At 42.3% G+C, this 21821-nt stretch overlaps 1 protein-coding gene across 1 annotated transcript in view; it reads left to right on the forward strand.

The window, feature by feature from the left end:
• The first annotated feature begins 12228 nt into the window (after positions 1 to 12228).
• LOC311133811 (replication termination factor 2-like) overlaps positions 12229 to 21821 on the forward strand; it is a 44763-nt gene continuing 35170 nt past the window's right edge. Inside the window, exon 1 of the mRNA XM_084167389.1 lies at positions 12229 to 12498. Coding sequence (XP_084023515.1) covers positions 12460 to 12498 — 39 coding nt within the window. The 5' untranslated portion in view covers positions 12229 to 12459. The remainder of the gene's footprint in view (positions 12499 to 21821) is intronic.

The following is a 21821-nucleotide window of genomic DNA, read 5'->3' on the forward strand; positions in this document are numbered from 1 at the left end:
TAGAGTTTTGTGCCATAACCAGCCGTTCAAAGCGATTCATGATTACAGATGTGAGTGCTACAGGGCAGTAGTCATTGTGGCAGGTAGTTGTTGGGAATATAAATAATGGTGTTCAGCTTGAGACGTGGGGATTACAGACTGTACTTGTTTGTGTCTTCGGCCGTAGCGTCAGATTTGGCTGCGATAGCGCTGTGTGTGGTTCCCCTGTCCTTTACCTCTGTCGTTAATCCAGGTCCTTTGATTGGGGAAGCAGTGACTGGGACAAGGAGAGGTTAAAAATGACCAGGAATATTGTTGGCAGCTTTTCTGCGCATGCTCTGAGGATGTGCCCTGGAATACCGTCCGGCCCCGTGGCCTTGCGAGTGTTGACCTGATTGAAAACCTTACTCACGTCGGCCTCGGAGAGCGAGATCACCCAGTCCTCTGGGTCGGCGGGGGCCCTCATGCAAGGCTTGATGTTGTTTTTGTTGAAGCGTGCATAAAATGCATTCAGTTTCTCGTGACGTGACTTTCATTATTGTGATAACTATAATGTATTGAATAATTACCTACTATGTTTAATTGTTACTAGATTAAATTAATCATATAACATTGAACTCATTAGGAGATTGGGGCACCACGGGAAAAGTTGTTTAACGAGTTACCATTTCCCAAATTAACTCTAAAGATATCTCTTATCATTTAACAGTCATTTGTTAATCATTTACCTCATATCAGTCTCATTCTGAAAGTCATAGACTCTTTAAGTCTGCACAAACCCGGGTCTTACTGATCATTCCGTACCACAAAAATGTATTTAATTATTTACTAACTAATTAAAATGATAACACTAGATACAAACACTTACACGGTATAGGTAGGGATTAGAAACTTAATACAATAAAAACGGGTCCCTAGCGGAATAACACAATATGACACTTGTTACAAAAGATAGCGAGTTAAAGAGAGAGAGCGAGAGAACACTTGGATACACATGGAACTACGCTCACAGTAATCCTAGTACCTTGCCCCAAACTGCCGCCCGTTTGGTAAGAAGTAATGCATGTTGGACCCAGGCCTTTTTGGGAAGGGGTCGATTGGGCCTTCTCTTTCGGATGGCCTTTTAGAAGTAAGGCTCAGATTGTCCGCAAGAGGTCACAATGTCCTTCTTAGTTGTCTGTTTACTTTCACTCGTTCTGGAAGTGGTCTTCTGTGGACGGCTAATCAGCCATGTCGATGATCCCCTATGGGGTGATGAGAGCAGTGTAGTAGACAATAGTTTGAAGAGAGTAACAGGATGGTTCCACTTAAATTCACCTTCTTAGATACAGTACTTAGAACAGCTACTCAGCCGTAACATTGATTGTTAGTGGAGGCAACTTTGTCATCTTCATCTTGTGATGATTTTCAGAGTCGGGACCAATATGGACCTCGCTGCAGCTTGAGGTCCATCTAGTCTCCCTGGTCTGTAGCGTTTAAAACATTTTGCCATATCCAGGTCGTGCTGCATGTCGGCTGGTCTGGTTTGTTAATTCTTAACTCAATCTTTTATGCACTTTGGTAAAGATGGCCCTCTGTAGCTCAGCTGGTAGAGCACGGCGCTTGTAACGCCAAGGTAGTGGGTTCGATCCCCGGGACCACCCATACACAAAAAAATGTATGCACGCATGACTGTAAGTCGCTTTGGATAAAAGCGTCTGCTAAATGGCATATTATTATTATTATTATATGGCGCTTACATCATGCGGACACTATTTCTGAGCTCCTGTGGGCGAGGCTATTTACTGGGGCAAAGTATTCTGAACACTATGATTTCGTTTAAAGAACCAAAATCATCTTCCTATCTTCATAAAAATATTATCTTTCTCCTGGATATTTCCTACACATTATAATGGATGCAAACTTGAAATGCACAGTATGAAAGCTCCTCGAGTTACAATGTTTTCGTTATAACGTTTTTATAAAAGCTTTTAATGACATCACAAAATAGACATTCATTTTAAAAATTCTCTCTTTCATCACTCCCAACATTCGGATGTTGAAATATACTGTTCCAGTGTCCACCTTTGGTCGTTTAGAGTTTTGGGCGGCAATCTGTCCCTGTAACACAGAGACATTCAGATCGCCAATACTAGCAAACCACGGATGATTTGGCGCGAGGGGTCATAAACCCCCCCCAACAATCTCTTCTTTGTTCTGCGGGAGAGAGAGAGAGAGAGAGATCTGTAGACTGTTGCTTCTCTGTATTCCGATCTTGGACTTTTCACGTGAAATCATCCCATGAGAGTCATGACAAGTCTGGTAGAGAGGCATGGTTGGTTAGATCACGGCTGTGTCTTCCTTTGTAATCCCTAATGGACTGTAGCCCCTGCCACATGCGGCGGGCGTCGGAGCCTGTGTAATAGGATTCCACTTTGATCCTGTGTTGTCTTTTTGCTTGTTTGATGGTTCTGCGGAGGTTGTAGCAGGACTTCCTGTACTTGTTTGTGTCTTCGGCCGTAGCGTCAGAGTTGGCTGCGATAGCGCTGTGTGTGGTTCCCCTGTCCTTTACCTCTGTCGTTAATTCAGGGCCTTTGATTGGGGAAGCAGTGAATCTTCACTGAGGGGACAATCGGGCGATGCATTTCCTAATGAAGCCTGTCGGGGTCGTGCCGGGTAGCAGAGCTCTAATTTTAGTGACGTCTCAAGGATGATCAAAGGAAATTGGATGCACCTAATCTCAATTTGGAGTGTCATAACAAAGTTGTATGAAGTGAATACTTGTGTAAATGAGATTTCTGTATTTAATTTTCAATAAATTTGCAAAAATTCCTAAAAACACGTTTTCACCTTGTCATGGTGAGGTATTGTGTGTAGATGGGTGAGAGAGAAAAAATCTAAAGGTATGAATAATTTCTGAAGGCACTGTATTTAAAAAGTAGCTACTAATATTCCAATTTATAAAAACAAACTGCAAATACCCCGGTGTAAGGTACAGTATATATGATATACTGCCCAAGCCTACCCCTCACTTACGCTACCCACTCCCCCATGGTTTTCTTTGTTACACAAAACCTGCTGTTATAGTCAGTCATCTGTATATTGACAGTTTGAAAATAACATTTGAGGCACTTTAGGTAGTTTGCTAATGGAGGGTGGTGCTGTTTGTGTGACTCTTCTACTGTAAATTACTCAACCTTTAGGATAGCGTGTCCTCTGTCGTGTCCTGGGGAATTTCTGTCGGATGGAGCTGGGGTGTTTCTAACTGTGGACCATTTAGCTGTTTGGTTCCATGGAGTTGGCCACATTTCCATGGCTAATGCATCAATAATTTGCCTTGATATAAACATACAACTCTTCCTGTTTTGAATTAACAGAATTATACAAATTGTGTAGTTCATGTTGATTCCTGCTGTGTGAGCGAGCCACTGTGCGCACGGAGGAAGGAGGGATGCATTCTGAGAAGAAAAAGACTGTTGCTCAAAATGCAATTGTGTGAAAAATAGTTTTCAAAGCAACTACTGTTATAATTAGAGAGGAGAGTCACATCATGTATTTCTCACCTCCTTAAGATTGAGTTCATGGCACTACTTTACAGCAAGTATGGTTTTGACGCGCCAGCGGAGCAGAGCGCGCCATTTGCAGTGAATACGCCTACATCAAGTAGCCTAGGCCTAGCGCCGAAAAAGTCAATCCGCCATCATTACCAAACTGGAAAAATCTAATGATTTATTATTGAAATAGCATGGACAACCGAGGAAAAACAAATTGGTACAATTTAAGGCCAAGTGGCAAACGATAATGCAGACACTAGGGATGGAGGTGTGATAATGCATACACTAGGGACGGAGGTGTGATAATGCAGACACTAGGGATGGAGGTGTGATAATGCAGACACTAGGGATGGAGGTGTGATAATGTAGACACTAGGGACGTAGGTGTGATAATGTAGACACTAGGGACGGAGGTGTGATAATGCAGACACTAGGGATGGAGGTGTGATAACGCAGACACTAGGGATGGAGGTGTGATAACGCAGACACTAGGGATGGAGGTGTGATAACGCAGACACTAGGGATGGAGGTGTGATAATGCAGACACTAGGGACGGAGGTGTGATAATGCAGACACTAGGGATGGAGGTGTGATAATGCAGACATGGGATGGAGGTGTGATAATGCAGACACTAGGGACGGAGGTGTGATAATGCAGACACTAGGGACGGAGGTGTGATAATGCAGACACGGGATGGCGGTGTGGTAATGCAGACACTAGGGATGGAGGTGTGATAATGCAGACACTAGGGACGGAGGTGTGATAATGCAGACACTAGGGATGGAGGTGTGGTAATGCAGACACTAGGGATGGAGGTGTGATAATGCAGACACTAGGGATGGAGGTGTGATAATGCAGACACTGGGGATGGAGGTGTGATAATGTGGGTCTTGGCAGATTACATTTACATTTTAGTCATTTAGCAGACGCTCTTATCCAGAGCGACTTACAGTTAGTGAGTGCATACATTATTTTTTCATACTGGCCCCCCGTGGGAATCGAACCCACAACCCTGGTGTTGCAAACGCCATGCTCTACCAACTGAGCTACATCCCTGCTGGCCATTCCCTCCCCTACCCTGGACGACGCTGGGCCAATTTTGCGCCACCCCATGGGTCTCCCGGTCGCGGCCGGCTACGACAGAGCCTGGATTCGAATCTAGTGGCACAGCTAGCGATGCAGTGCCTTAGACAGATGAGAGGTAGACCTTGTTTGTGGGCGTCTGTAACTCGTTGTTTGTACAGTATGTGTATGTTGTAAATGGTGTGGGAGGTAAAAAATAAAAACATGGGTGGGGAAAAAAACGTTTTTGTAGGACATTAGCCAACATTTACTGATAGGTTAATCAATTAGCCTACATGGCTATATAGCAACAATATCATATTTAGAGTTAGCAATCTACCTAAGTGTTTTGAGTTCCCACTTCCTGGTGGTGAATGATATAGATTTAGGCAAATTTCTCTGAAGCGCTAAAAATTAATTTGATAATTTTGTATCCTATTTTGACAGGTTGCACATCAAAATATAAATCATGCATTCCCTGGATATGTTAGATGAAATAGTTTACTTTTTTAATCATAGGCTACCATCTCAGTTGTAAAGTAAAGTAACTGTCCATTAATATGCCGTCAAATCAGCCTCTAAAGTCCATTGCGCGTGAGATGGCGCTGTGGAGCTAGATTAAACATAATTGAGCAACCAAACACTCAGTCGACAGCGCAGAGGTTGGGTCCCTTGAGTAGAGGATGTGTCTCTCAAGCAGAGGATGAGTTGAGAGCTATGTTCCCTAATTTTTTTAGTCACTTAGCAAATTTCAGGTCTACTGAGCACTAACTTGAACATTATGCCGTGAATTTTTACGCGTTTACCGTGAACACTGCTTTAAGTTACTGTTTCAGACAGTGGTCAAGTAGGCTCCTGTGATTATTAGATCATAATGTTGGCCTACCAGAGTGGCCTACAATCAAAAACAATGGAGAAAATGCATCCCATAACATTTTAACATGGAAATAGCTGTTCTATCATTCAGCCTACAGTAGCAGCCAATGTGTGGTGTTCAATGTAGGCCTACATTCCATGAAACTTTTGAAACAAACATGCAGGGCTTGACATTAACCTTTTTATCCACTTGTCCTTCAGACAAGAAGGTGACTGAATGTTGTTGTTGTTTGATGGAAGAAACCACTTTACAAAATAAAATGCATTGTTATTCTCATACCATTATTACAGAGAATCAGACAAATTATGCTACCCTCTGCCTATTGGCTACTTAGCTTATTCAAGCCGGTCTCAAAATACAGCACTGCTCCTTTAAAAATAAAATAAAAAGCTCTTTACCTGATTCGCTTTTCAAAGATGTCTAGAAATGTACACGTTTTGTGCTCTTGTAGGAAGCAAAGCAATCATTTCCCCATTGCCAACTTATTTATTAACTGGGCTAATAACTCACTAACTAGCAAAGGATATGAACAAATGTGCACACATGGCTACATACAGCTCTCCAGTTGATCTCAAAACAAGCGCAACTACTCACGACCGCTCATGCTGTAAACACAATCCAGTTCAAAGTAAATGGAGTGATGGACGAACTAACAAACGCTTGCCCTTGGTCAGTCCAGTGTTGTGTCGTGTGATTGGTTGAGTCTTCTTGGGTACATGATATCAAACAGATGACTTGGAAAACCCAGCTTCAACTTTAGCAAAGTAAATAAATTAAATTAAAGCTATTGTCGTATCGAGTGAGTGGTGGCAATTATTGCTGATAAACAAAGGAGACCGCTCATACTGAATCCTTGATCATAAGTTTATTCAGATCCCAAGCTTCAGCATAAGTGACAGGTGACATGACACCCGGAGAGACGCCTCAGAATGGCCGCTCTGCCCTTTCTGTAGTCTAGCCCCTATTTATAAACAATGCAAAAAGATGCTCCCTCTTCTGGCCAATCACCAGTCTCCCCTGTCTACAACACACTTCCTGTCTGTTGTATGTGGCGTTACACTAAAACATTCCCTCTTGATACTAAAATCAACATTCTTTCAGTTCCACTTAAAAAACATTTAACACCATCATAATCTCAATACACTACATTCCCCCCTTTCGAGACAAACTAAAAGTCTTGAAAACAAACAGAATAGGATTATGACAAGTAAATGTTTATCTTATTGAGTATCTTTAACAATAAACCAAAAACATTCTCCTCTAGAGTGTAAATACCTTTCTATGAAATATGAACAACTGTTTATGAAGTGTGAATACATTACTATGACATATGAACAAATCTTTATGGAGTGTAAGAGCGAAAAACTGTCCGGTAACCTTCCATCCATCAATCAAGACAGTAAAATTCTCTCACGGTCCCTCTGCCCCAGGCAACCACCTTCGGTACTCCAGATAAACTCATAACCCATGTAAATGCATTTGAAACTATGATGCAATTAAATACACATGTAAGCCCCTGCAAACAAAATCCTATCCAATAAATATCCATTGTAAGGCTGGTCAACCCATTGGACCCTACAGTGAACCTCTCCCTGCCTAATTCCCTGTCCCTAAACATCACCGAAATAAACAAAAACATCTAAGATCCTCACATGTATTCAATAACATCAAACATCATTCTACAAAAATTAATACCTAAGCATATAACACAATTATGTATTACACATGTCTATATTTCTTTGCAGACACTGGAATGTAGTCCACTACACTTCATCGCCCCGTAGTCTCCTCTTCCAATGGACTGTTGATGATGGAATCGGCCACACCCTCCTTGTTTCATCTCCTCCAGTCATATTGTCCTTTCATATTGTCCCTGTTTGAGTATTTCAATCTCCACATGTCCCCCAAATGCTTCTGGAAGAAAAAGAAAAGACCAAACAGTATCTTTTGCAAAACAAACACTTTCAAATTAAACATCAATATCAACTAAGAATATAAAAATGAAATGATATATTAATCACATTAACCTCTTCCCCCCTTGATTCATAAAATCATACCAACATCACCCTAATATTTTTTTTTTTTTTTTTGAAAAATCATCAAATAATCAAAAAGAATGATATTTATCCATTCAGTTCCACTGGTCCATTTTCATCCAGATCAGGAACAGTCAACAACGGCATCTGAGTGTTGTCTCCAGGCATCACTCTCCAACCTATCTCAATATCATAGCTTTCTCAAAGGTCAGTAACAAATTACAAACATCACACAGTGCTATCAAAGCTGCCATTAAATGTAACCCATCACTGCCCCTACTGGCCTACCTGATCTTGCAACCAAGACTTCTCAGATCTCCCAAACGCATCCCTTATATTCTTCAATGCATATATAACTATCTGAACTATCTGGACTCAAAGTATACCTAATATTATCAATATGATCTTCCCAAATGTTATACCATACCATGGAAAAAGTCCCCCCTTCTCCCTTAGATTTATCCTTCAATGATAGGCTTGAAGACTATGACATGTAGCCATGTCTCTTTTCATCCAATTTCAAATATAGCTTCAAATTTCTGTGTCCGGTGCTACCCCTCTTATAATGGTAGAAACCTCATATGGAAGCTTCAACGTTGACATGTAACAACATCCTGTCCATCCATAATGTAAGAATATATATGCTTTATCACCACAAACCCTCCAAATATCTATAAAATTCCCCATAGTCACATTGTCAGGCAAAAGCTAATCTTTTAACCATCAAAGTCCTGCTGTTCCTACTAACTGGTACATAAAAAGTGACATATTTCTCATTACTACCCTTAAGGTCATGCATACCCAAAGTTATCATATAACATCACAATCTGATATTCCCATAAACATACCCCTTACCTCATATGTTTTATTAGAACAAAAACAACTTTTAGCCCTCAATGGTTACACCTCAAATGCTTCAGGGTTTGCTGTTACCTGATTTTACTTTCCATCTAACAAATGCACCCAAGTTAATTCACTTAACCCAATACCACCTAACCCTAGGCTTAAACAAATGTTTTGACAACGACATTATTTTATCGGTTACTGATTGTTGCTGATACCACAGTCATGGCAACGCATAAGATTGACACATACTTGATAGAGGTCGAGCGACCGTCTCTTGCTGGAATTCTCAACAGACATGGACCCTCAAGATTCCTCACTGATCTTACAGAATGAGCTAACCGCTGGAACCAAAGATTCCTACCTGCCCATTTATCTTTAACTTTCACAACAGAAGAATCAAACCACTCCATTTAGTTTCTCTCTTCCCTAACGAGCGGTACTGATCAGATACCTCTCCTTGTCTGTCATTAAAATCAAAGATCTCATCCTGTACCTCCATGATGAATCTATATTCTCTCTACTGCTATCTGTTCTCCTATTTTAACCCTATTCGTACTATAATTGACAGCACTCTCCATCCGTAACATAACCCCTGAGTCCTTCTTACTACCCCTTTAATTTCAGAAAAGTTGTTGTCGGTGTCATACTTCCTACATTTGCTATTGCCATCGTATCATTAATCCCTTCCAAAGTTACCATTAAAGTAGTTGATTTAGTTGATGTATCAACCTTAATTACTTCTAGTGCGGAAGTTCCCGTTATCCTCTGTGTATTATCTACTGTTGGAGTGGCTACTGTAATCTACTCCTCCTGAACTCCCTCAATGACTGTGGAGGCTACAACAGACCTCAACTCTTCCATTATAAGCGTTACTTTATGAATTACATAGCCTTTTAACCAATAATTCTTAACCGGAACAAATTCTAATGCTTGCACTAGATAAGTACACATATATTCTCCCTGACCTTTCTCTGTAACATTACGCAACATAAGTGAACAGTCACTCCTAACCCTCTTCCAAACTATACCTCCTTTGATTAGGTGCCACAGCTTCTACTCTTGGTCCTGATAACAATACTTCTTCTCCATAATTATCTCTCCATGTGGGAGGAACGTCCCCATCCTAACCCTAATAAGTATTTTTTCCCCTAAAATTGGCGCTGGAGCTATTGGTTCCCTTATAATCAAGTGCGATATATTTATGGCTTTAATAACTATCAATGTTGAAAGAGTTAAATTGCTTCTCACTGTTGTTAGGCGTGACCCTGGACAACACCCTGTCGTTCTCCGCCAACATCAAGGCGGTGACCCGATCCTGCAGGTTCATGCTCTACAACATTCGGAGAGTACGACCCTGCCTTACACAGGAAGCGGCACAGGTCCTAATCCAGGCACTTGTCATCTCCCGTCTGGACTATTGCAACTCGCTGTTGGCTGGCCTCCCTGCCTGTGCCATTAAACCCCTACAACTCATCCAGAATGCCGCAGCCCGTCTGGTGTTCAACCTTCCCAAGTTCTCTCACGTCACCCCCCTCCTCCGCACACTCCACTGGCTTCCAGTTGAAGCTCGCATCCGCTACAAGACCATGGTGCTTGCCTATGGAGCAGTGAGGGGAACGGCACCTCTGTACCTTCAGGCTCTGATCAGTCCCTACACCCAAACGAGGGCATTGCGTTCATCCACCTCTGGCCTGCTGGCTCCCCTTCCTCTGCGGAAGCATAGTTCCCGCTCAGCCCAGGCAAAACTGTTCGCTGCTCTGGCACCCCAATGGTGGAACAAGCTCCCTCACGACGCCAGGACAGCGGAGTCACTCACCACCTTCCGGAGACATTTGAAACCCCACCTCTTTAAGGAACACCTGGGATAGGATAAAGTAATCCTTCTAACCCCCCCCCCCCCCCCCCCCCCCCCCAAATTGTAAAGTGGTTATCCCACTGGCTATAGGGTAAACGCACCAATTTGTGAGTCGCTCTGGCTAAGAGCGTCTGCTAAATGACGTTAATGTGCCCTTGAGCAAGGCACTTAACCCTAATTGCTCCTGTAAGTCGCTCTGGATAAGAGCGTCTGCTAAATGACTAAAATGTAAATGTAAAATGTTTTAATAGACTGAAGTGTTAATGTCCTTATTGTTACTTAATCCATTTTCCAAAGATTTGAAGTCTTTGCTTGTACTTCCATCTATCACCACTAGTGTCACTTTTTCCCCAACTCTCAGTCCTATCTCTAATCCCTAACTTTCAAACTTTTGATTATAAAAAATACACCTATAATTACCTTGATCTCCCTGCTGGGAACTGTAACTATAGATACTCAATCACCCTCAATCTTCTCTTATCATTCAGCAACACATACTTTCTCAATGCATCTGCTCCTAACAGATCTAAACTCCTACCATATCTTCCCACTAAACTTTAACATGTCCTTCACCACTGTTCTTTCTCTCTTACTACTAACTTTGAAACTTAGCTTACTGTCTTAGAGTTCCTTCAACCTAGTTCTCCTAACTTTTTTATCTAATCTTTTCCTCCTAACCTTTTAAAAACTTTTTCCACTGATTTATTCACAAAATCCCTTTACCACCAAATTTTTAGAATACGTGATTGGGAAAGTCCCCACCTGCTTCTGACTTTTTTTACACACAGACTTGGCAAACGACTAAACACCTTTTAGCCTAGCCTGAAATCTCTTGGTGTAAGAATGTAACCCAGAATAACAGTCACCCCTTTTCACTTTATTTCCCAGACAGATTGTCTAATAGGCAGTCTAATAGATTATCATCCTTCCTATGATATGATCTTTTTAAGCAAATGATTCCCAAAAACCCTACTTTTTTTAAAATCTTCTACCAGACAGCCGTTTAGTGTACATCCTATTGTACAGTTCAATTTACACCATGCATCTCTTCCCAACACTGCAACAGATTTATGTCCTAATATTAGTATGTCTATTTTAATTTCTCTTTGATTTTTATAGCAGAGCTCCATTGGTTCCCTAAGAGTAATTAACTGTTTTATTACCTCAGATCCCTATCCTAATTAGTTAATTTTACATAGTGAGATGTTTAACCTCTTTAGGCTGAACACATACGTTTTTCCACTATTCACCATTATTTCTCATAGTCCTCTGGTTTTACTTCAATTGTTAGCTATTTTCTCTTCTTCTCTAATCGATGCTATCAGCTGACACCCCCCTTCCGGATCTTCTAGGCACTCTAGAATCTTTAGGGTTCACCTGGAGAACAGGTGATCTTGAATTGCCCCTGTATCTTCCTTAAAAATGTTCTCTGTTTTTCCTCCTGACTTGTTGCACTCACAGGTAAAGTAACCAATCTGTCCACAATTATAACAGTCTTCTGAAAGTTGCTGGAAGTGTAGCTGAAATCTTCCTCCTCCTTCTAAGCCTTCTCGTCCTCTTCCTCTCCAATTCTGTGTCTGTCCAGAAACTGGCTGTGGATATGGAACATTTGGTACCCCTCTTGGCTGGTACAATTGCATTTGATATTGTTCAGTTGAAGCTGTAACAGTGATTGTTGATTTGGTTCACTCTGATTCTTCATAACCAAAGCTTCTTTTCTCCTTCTCCAATTCTTGGGATCCTTTTCTCAGCAGTTTCTCCTCTTCTGTATCTTCAGCTGTGTTACTTCTTCTAAACTATTTGCTTTATCCAGGCATGATAAACATCGGTCTATATCTCTATTTCTTCTTTGCTAGTCATTGTAGGATAAAATCCTCTTGAACATAAAGCACCTTTAATCTCCAAATCTTCATCGCTTTCTTCATCTTTGCTTTCATCAGAGATCAAATCTCGTGTATCCTTCTTCCTTCAACTTCCATCAGAGATCAAATCTCTAGTATCCTTATTCTTTCCTCTCTTGCCAACTTCCTTCTGATCACAGAGTCATATCCACCCATGCATGACCTCTTCTCAATCACTCATCTTCATCATCCTCATCTTCTTTAAGTTCCATCCTCCTTAACCTCCCTCTTTTCTTCCAGACATCTCATTTTCTTCCTTCTGGAGTTTTGGATTCATCTTTATCGTCGTTTCTGCTTGTCCTCTATCTATTATTTGTTCATCTTCATCTCTGATGCAACAATCACCCTCCTGGATGATCCCTGGAAGCTGATGATAAACATCCCTAAGCTCTCCTTCCCTTCTCATAAGGTGGGTGTCATTTTGCTGAATCCGTATGTGAGAAATGTGTACTAACTGGACCTGTATTATTAGTTTGTTTTGTTACGTGAAGGTTTCCAGTTGTCATTGTACTAGAAGCTACAGTAAAAGGTGTATAAGGTAGCTTAGTGGGTAAGAGCGTTGTGCCAGTAACCGAAAGGTCGCTGGTTCTAATCCCCGAGCCGACTAGGTAAAAAAATCTGTCGACGTGCCCTTGAGCAAGGCACTTAACCCTAATTGCTCCTGTAAGTCGCTCTGGATAAGAGCGTCTGCTAAATGACAAAAATAAAAAATAAAAATAAATAAACTTCTGCCATTAGTTTTTCTAACCCTACTTTAGTTAAAGGATTACAATTTTTTCCCCTATATCAACCCTTCTATATTCCTTTATCGTGAATTATTTTATTTTAGACTATATAGCCTATGGCTTCCCCCCTTAAATTATTAACATAAACCTAACAACTTTTTTTTTTTTTTTTTATAAATCAATTAAAAATCATGAATAATTAAAACCAATTTTTATTCCTATATCCTATGTCACCAATTTATCAATTAATGTTGGCTATCTTACCACAACCCATCAAGAAAGTAAATGCAAGTTAGTCAACTTCAAAAACAAAGCCTTCTAACCTTACAACCCTTTGATTTTTATAAATTCCATTGTTTAATATGCACCCAAGTATCTTAAATTTACAGAATAATGTCAGTACCTGATTTCCAACACAATTCCAATCAAACCCCAGTGATGCACAGAGCCTCCAAAATGCAATTTTTAATGAAATAGTATTTGCCAAGCCTATGTGAAATTGTCATCAAATATTTTGTAAGGGATGATTTTGTGAACTAGCCTGATATCTGATCCTCTGCCTCTGCCGCATCACGTGATGTCACGTCAGCACTTCCTGTATCTCCTCTCTCTCTCTCTCCTGTCTCTCATATGACAAGGGAACAAAGACACAGAAACAGATTTTAGTAGTTAATGCAATCACTGAGTATTTCCAACCATTCAATATTCATTCGTTCTACATTATTCACTCTAAGACTAAATTCAGAACTAAATAGATCGCTCAAAAACATTTATTTTATTTATTTATTTTAATCGTCATTTAATTTAATTTATTATAATCCGTCAACATATCTCTCTCTCATTTATCAATTCAATAGGTCACAAAACAAGTTTCATCTTTAACCATCCGCCGTTTAAACTAGAATACTCGTGTCAAAATATATCTTCTCTTTGTTTCCTCGTCTGTGTCTATTTCTCTCCCTGCGACACGCAGGCCCCACAGAGATATGACCCTGTACCCACAATCCCCTTTGTTGTAGTTTTAGCATCCCCTCGTGGTGTAGTTTAGTGCCGTAAACCAAAACGTGTCCTAATCTCGTGCCATAAACTCCCCCTTTCTGTAGTGTAGTGTCGCAAAATTAAACGCATGCGCAAATGCATTCAATGATACGATTCCCGGACAATAGAACGATAGCATTACGCTACAGCTTCACTATTTTATACCCTATACTCACACAATTACACATAACAGAGCTCACATTTGCGTAGAACTTTAAATTCTACACACACATACATATTTTAAGAGGCTTAGTCCATCGCAATGGGACCTCTAAGGATACATTAGCATGTAGCACAGAACACAATTAGCATTTAGCATTAGCCGCCATATACCATGTAGCATGAAACACACTCCCATTTAGCATTAACCTTAGCCTTAGCCTTTAGCTAACTGCGGCCTACCTAAGCTAACTGCGGCCTACCTAAGTAACCTTGCATTGTGCCCAAATCATTATCCATCATTATCCATATCTCCGCCTAACTTTATGCTGCCTTGAGTTCTGGATAATTATATGAGCGGTTACCCCAAACGAATAATCCGTCATCTATAAGATGAGCATAACATACAATATCATCGTCCAGCTCATGGTTCCCAGAACCAACCTGACGAAGTCTAATACGTCGCCCAGGATTTGTAGCCCACTCCTGCGAGTCGCCCCCGCTGGGGGTCTTTCCAGATTCACAATGCCATAAATATGCATACGTATTCCAGCTTTTATTCACTACCAATCCATTATTCTAGCCTTCATCAACCAAATTTAGAATATTTATTTCAGACTCCTAGTCAACAGCAATCACACCACCCGAGGCACGGTCGTAATGGTACATCTCTCCAGTGTACACAAGTCGTATCCAATCTAACAAGCTCCGAAGCGGTAAGAAAAACTCACCCTTGTCTGGCCATGCTTCAAAGCGAGTTAGCCTGGCAGCTGACTGAAACAAAGGAGAGGTGCAGACCAGCCCCACGTTGGGCGCCATTTGTCGTATCGAGTGAGTGGTGGCAATTATTGCTGATTAAACAAAGGAGACCGCTCATACTGAATCCTTGATCATAAGTTTATTCAGATCCCAAGCTTCAGCATAAGTGACAGGTGACATGACACCCGGAGAGACGCCTCAGAATGGCCGCTCTGCCCTTTCTGTAGTCTAGCCCCTATTTATAAACAATGCAAAAAGATGCTCCCTCTTCTGGCCAATCACCAGTCTCCCCTGTCTACAACACACTTCCTGTCTGTTGTATGTGGCGTTACACTAAAACATTCCCTCTTGATACTAAAATCAACATTCTTTCAGTTCCACTTAAAAAACATTTAACACCATCATAATCTCAATACACTACACTATTCTATACCTTGAGTTGAAATACTTGCTAAAGTTAGCTAGGTAGCTAATTACTTGTTAGCCAGCAACGTTTGTAAGCAACACCATAGTCCACCACTAGCTAGCTAAATGTTTTTCTTCACCTTTCCACAAAGTGTCTGGTATTTGTTTGCTTGATATGAGGGAGTTAACCCCAATTTATCAAATAATCGGTGGCTCATGGGCATAATGTGGCTGTGATCTAACAGGTTAATTCATCACACACTAGGTCCTGGCCATCATTTTAATACAGCTAAATATAATGACTCCATTGTTGGGAATAATATGTGGGTGCACACAATAATAATAATAATGGCAGAACGATGATGACATTGAAAGAAAGGAAGGACTAGTGGGCTAGTTAAGAGAACGTGCAGGAATTGAGATGAAGGCAGGATCCAATATTTTGGCTATTTATTAAGCCCTAGGGCACACACACAGCATATGGGGATTTTGGATTATATGGAGACACAAAGGGGAGGACCTGCTACATTAACAGTACATAACTGGTGCCAGATAATAGAAAGCAAAATGAAATGTATATGATTAACCAGCTAAACTCAGGTTAACATGTCATCATGGTACACACAGCATTCAAAGCAGGACTGATGACCCAAGCAACGCCATGCATTCAACAAACATTTAACTGAGGAAAACAGATTTGTTTTATGGCAATTGTCCAATTGGGAACTACCATTGTCTATCAAATTACAATGTCAAATTATTTCAATTTGGCATTGGAAGTTCTATTGAGTAGAGGCAGTAATACAGGAGTGAAATCGTATAGGGAGTCTCATCTTATCAGATGTTATCAGCAAGCCAGAGCCATCTGTGGAAAGAGCACAAGTAGGAAAATATGTATGTGCAAACAGATAACAAATGTATAATTCAACATAAGATTCTACCTAAAACAATGACATGAGCTCTGTCCCAATTAATCTCAGCTCAACTCCTCACTTCCTCACTACTCACATCCTTCTCAAAACCCATTGGAGGTCTGAGGGGAGGAACCTTTGGTCCTCTCCTCCGATGGGGTTTTAGAAGGAGGCACGGAAAAGGATGCAAGGAATTGAGGAAAGATAAAATGGTACAGAGCTGTTGCATGTTTGCCTCTATGGAATGGCAGACATCACTATGTGGGACTGAGCAGAGGTGTGCAATCCACGGCATTTGTCAGTATTATTGAGCCATAAGAAACCTACCTTAGATCTTTAGTTAAGAAACACATAAATGAGCATACAAGTATGTTTAAGGATGTTTAAGCAGTCCTGCATGTTCTTAAAGTGAGGCATCAGCACAATCTATATATCGGACAGAAAGATACTGAAGATGGAATTAGATGTAGTATGGAGTCAAAGGGCTGAATCCCAACATAAAATCCTTGTAGCTTGAATTTTCAATGCATGATTTACGCAAAGGTCTCAGTTCTGTCCATGTGTTTAACAGTGTGTGTGTGGGAACTAACCAAGTCAATGAGTGTGTATGGGGACTGGACATCACTGAGTGCAGAGTAGAGGGGCAAGCTCAGACGAACAGTGTAGTTCATCCCTGCCTTGAAACACTGGTCTGGGGAGCACCAAATATCTTGGGAGACGTGAGCGAGAGAGAGTGATGTCACAAAACACTGAATCACACAAGAAAAGTGTGTGGCAATAAAACACAGGCCTGTAATGCAGGGTGTATACAGACTCAGAGTAGACTCATATACATAAAATGTATATCCTACACTACACACACATAGTTGCATATACAGACCCATTACTCAATCTCTCACATGCAACATACAGAGAGAGAGGGGGAGAGAGAGACTAGGTGTGTGTTTACCATGATCCAGGGTGGAGGAGTATCATCTGGTTGTCGTCATCAGGCATGGTGTTGGCACAGCGGCTGATTGTTGAGATCACACTGGGACGCATCATTGTCATCAACACCTCCCCCCTAACTACACCAACACAACAGATACATAGACATTGGAGTTTGATACCCCTGGTCAGGACTCCACTGAGGAAGGTGGAGGAATACGTATGTGCTGAGTTGTGTAAGGTACAAAATTAGTTGGGGAACACCCATGACCCCAAAAGCCACAAAAGAGCGTTACATCAAGGTCAAAGGTGACTCACAGGTCCAAACTTGGCGTCCTCTGACTCGTAGGTGTAGTGGTCCAGGGCGATGAAGTAGAAGCCTAACTCCACCTTGTCAGACATATGTTCTCTACACACACACTGGCCTGTCTCATGAGAATAACGGCAGTGAGAGCGAGTAAACAGATGATGTCAGGAACTCAATTGGAGTTGAAAAGTTTTAACATCTTAGTGTTGCATTTGTCAACTATCGATAATCCTTTAGCCAAATAAGTGATAACACTCTATGTGGGACTGAGGTGAGCTGTACCAATCCACATCACTCGTCAGTCAGAATGGCTCAGTATTGAACAGCCTGCTGTCATTTCATGCCCAACCATCCTCTGTGGAGAGCTATCCTCCTAGAGATTTTCACTTGATCCCTTTTTCTAACCTACTTGTACACATTCAGTATAGAACCATCCTCTGTATAGAACTATCTTTCTAACCCAATAGACAGAAGTTGGTCAAAGTCAATAACATGTCATCCTATCTACATGACAAATGTCCTAATAAGAATGCCTCCATACATTGTCAAAGCAATTACAGGAACTCTCAGTACCACTAATGATTAAGTGACGGGGGTAGAAATCATGGTCACCTGCAGGAAGTCCCCAGAGTGCTGTTCATAGAGGAGAGCCAAGATACTTGGGACAGAGTGGACTCCTGTATCTCCTACAGTGGCTTGCGAAAGTATTCACCCCCCTTGGCATTTTTCCTATTTTGTTGCCTTACAACCTGGAATTAAAATGGATTTTTGGGGGGTTTGTATCATTTGATTTACACAACATGCCTACCACTTTGAAGATGCAAAATATTTTTTTGTGTGAAACAAACAAGAAATAAGACAAAAAAACAGTCAATACTTTGTAGAGCCACCTTTTGCAGCAATTACAGCTGCAAGTCTCTTGGGGTATGTCTCTATAAGCTTGGCACATCTAGCCACTGGGATGTTTGCCCTTTCTTCAAGACATCTGCTACAGCTCCTTCAAGTTGGATGGGTTCCGCTGGTGTACAGCAATCTTTAAGTCATACCACAGATTCTCAATTGGATTGAGGGCTGGGCTTTGACTAGGCCATTCCAAGACATTTAAATGTTTCCCCTTAAACCATTCAAGTGTTGCTTTAGCAGTATGCTTAGGGTCATTGTCCTGCTGGAAGGTGAACTTCCGTCCCAGTCTCAAATCTCTGAAAGACTGAAACAGGTTTCCCTCAAGAATTTCCCTGTATTTAGCGCCATCCATCATTCCTTCAATACTGACCAGTTTTCCAGTCCCTGCCGATGAAAAAATCCCCACAGCATGATGCTGCCACCACCATGCTTCACTGTTGGGATGGTGTTCTCAGGGTGATGTGAGGTGTTGGGTTTGCGTCAGACATAGCGTTTTCCTTTACGGCCAAAAAGCTCAATTTTAGTCTCATCTGACCAGAGTACCTTCTTCCATATGTTTGGGGAGTCTCCCACATTCCTTGTGGTGAACACCAAACGTGTTTGCTTATTTTTTTCTTTAAGCAATGGCTTTTTTCTGGCCACTCTTCCGTAAAGCCCAGCTCTGTGGAGTGTATGGCTTAAAGTGGTCCTATGGACAGATACTCCAATCTCCACTGTGGAGCTTTGCAGCTCCTTCAGGGTTATCTTTGGTCTCTTTGTTGTCTCTCTGATTAATGCCTTCCTTGCCTGGTCCGTGAGTTTTGGTGGGCGGCCCTCTCTTGGCAGGTTTGTTGTGGTGCCATATTATTTCCATTTTTTAATAATGGATTTCATGGTGCTCCGTGGGATGTTCAAAGTTGCAGATATTTCTTTTATAACCCAACCGTGATCTGTACTTCTCCACAAGTTTGTCCCTGACCTGTTTGGAGAGCTCCTTGGTCTTCATGGTGCCACTTGCTTGGTGGTGACCCTTGCTTAGTGGTGTTGCAGACTCTAGGGCCTTTCAGAACAGGTGTATATATACTGAGATCATGTGACACTTAGATTGCACACAGGTGGACTTTATTTAACTAATTATGTGACTTCTGACGGTAATTGGTTGCACCAGATCTTATTTAGGTGCTTCATAGCAAAGTGGGTGAATACATATGCACACACCACTTTTCCGTTATTTATTTTTTAGAATTTTTTGAAACAAGTAATTTTTTTCATTTCACTTCACCAATTTGGACTTAGTTCGGAGTTGGATCTCTCTTGGCTCCCCCTCACTCTATCTCAGTCAAGGGCCTTTTCCCCAGTGAGATCCTTCCCAGTCTGTTCTCACCCTGCCCGTCCCTCCTTCGCCACTCCCTCCCAGTCATGCTGGTCTTCCAAGTCCTCCTTCTCTACCAACCCCTCATTAACCTAGCTAGCTAGTTACAATGCTCTTGGTTAAACCAAAAATACTGGTAACTTTTATATGTAGTTAAACTTTAGCTAGCTAGCTTCCTAGCTAGTTGCTAGCTGACGCTAACCTAGCTTGCCTAATCAGTAGACTAAATAACTACCTGTTTTAATTTCAATTTCGATATTGAAATCAAGGTGGATTAACTTAGTTGGTTGGTTAGATTCTCTACTGAAAAACATACAGAGCTTACCTTTTTATCATCGGCCATCTTCCCTACTTCACCACCATCATCTTGCCTTTCACCGTCAATCCGGGTTTCCACTAGATAACACAGTCACAAAGTCTAAATTGACTATCGTAAAAAGTCATGAAAACAAAAATGAGCTTTTTGGTCTTCATTTAAGGTTAAGCACAAAGTTAGCAGTGTGGTTAGGTTTCAAATCCGCGTTTAAGAAGAGAAGTGTAGAAATAGGCATGGCTAGACTTTTCCCCTGTAATAAATTATAGTAAAATATAGCAGTTGTGAGAGCAAGAATTTTGGTGTGAGAGGAGAAGTCCATGTGGGGATGCGGTATTTGTGAGAGCGCAGTCTTGACATGTAGAAAGTATCTCTGCAAATCTTTTAAAAAATCTCTGCTCTCGCTTTCATATTTTGCATGCAACAATGATGTTCTACTCGCTCAAAGTCACAACTCAAGTTACATTTGCTTGCCCCCGCTGCCTGTGCGCTCGCGGTACTCATCTTCTGCTCGCGTGAGCCATCTTCTGCTCATGGGAGCCATCTTCTGCTCACGGGAGCCATCTTCTGCTCACGGGAGCCATCTTCTGCGCTCTCGACACAGTGTTTAGTTGCTCAATTATGTTTCATCTCGCACGCAATGGACTTTAGAGGCTGATTTGACGCTATACATAAAAACTTTTTTTAAATCGTTGTATTTATTGTTATCGAGCAAAAATAGTTACATTTGTCACAATATTACTCTTTGGTCCATTTCGCCCAGCTCTAGCACCTCCCCCCAAAATAATTCATCATAATCTATCGCTGATTTTATCGTTATCGCATTATTCTTTTTACATTTATTGCGATATGGATTTTTGTCTATATCGCCCAGCTCTACTTCCCCATCCACCATGCCTTCCCCATCCACCATGCTTGCCCCATACACCATGCTTGCCCCATACACCATGCCTGCCCCATCCACCATACCTTCCACCATGCCTGCCCCATCCACCATGCCTGCCCCATCCACTATGCCTGCCCCATCCGTCATACCTTCCACCATGCCTGCCCCATCCACCATGCCTTCTGCCATCCACGCCCCATCCACCATGCTTGCCCCATCTGCCATGCCTTCCACCATGCCTGCCCCATCCACCATGCCTTCCTCATCCACCATGCCTGCCCCTTCCACGATGCCTTCCTCCATTCACACCCCATCCGCCATGCCTTCCACCATGCCATCCCCATCCACGATGCCTTCCTCCATTCACACCCCATCCACCATGCCTTCCACCATGCCTGCCCCATCCACGATGCCTTCCGCCATCCACACCCCAATCCACCATGCCTGCCTCATCCACCATTCCTGCCCCATCCACGATGCCTTCTGCCATCCACACCACCTCCACCATGCCTGCCCCATCCACCATGCCTGCCCCATCCACCATGCCTTCCACCATCCACGCCCCATCCACCATGCCTTCCACCATCCACGCCCCATCTACCATGCCTGCCCCATCCACCATGCCTTCCACCATCCACGCCCCATCCACCATGCCTGCCCCATCCACCATGCCTTCCGCCATCCATGCCCCATCCACCATGCCTGCCTCATCCACCATGCCTGCCACATCCACCATGCCTGCCCCATCCACCATGCCTTCCGCCATCCACGCCCCATCCACCATGCCTGCCTCATCCACCATGCCTGCACCATCCACCATGCCTTCCACCATCCACGCCCCATCCACCATGCCTTCCACCATCCACGCCCCATCCACCATGCCTGCCCCATCCACCATGCCTTCCACCATCCACGCCCCATCCACCATGCCTGCCCCATCCACCATGCCTTCCGCCATCCATGCCCCATCCACCATGCCTGCCTCATCCACCATGCCTGCCACATCCACCATGCCTTCCCCATCCACCATGCCTTCCGCAATCCACGC

The sequence above is a fragment of the Coregonus lavaretus genome (genome assembly GCF_964263955.1).
Source record: "Coregonus lavaretus genome assembly, chromosome: 8".
Lineage (NCBI taxonomy): Eukaryota > Metazoa > Chordata > Actinopteri > Salmoniformes > Salmonidae > Coregonus > Coregonus lavaretus.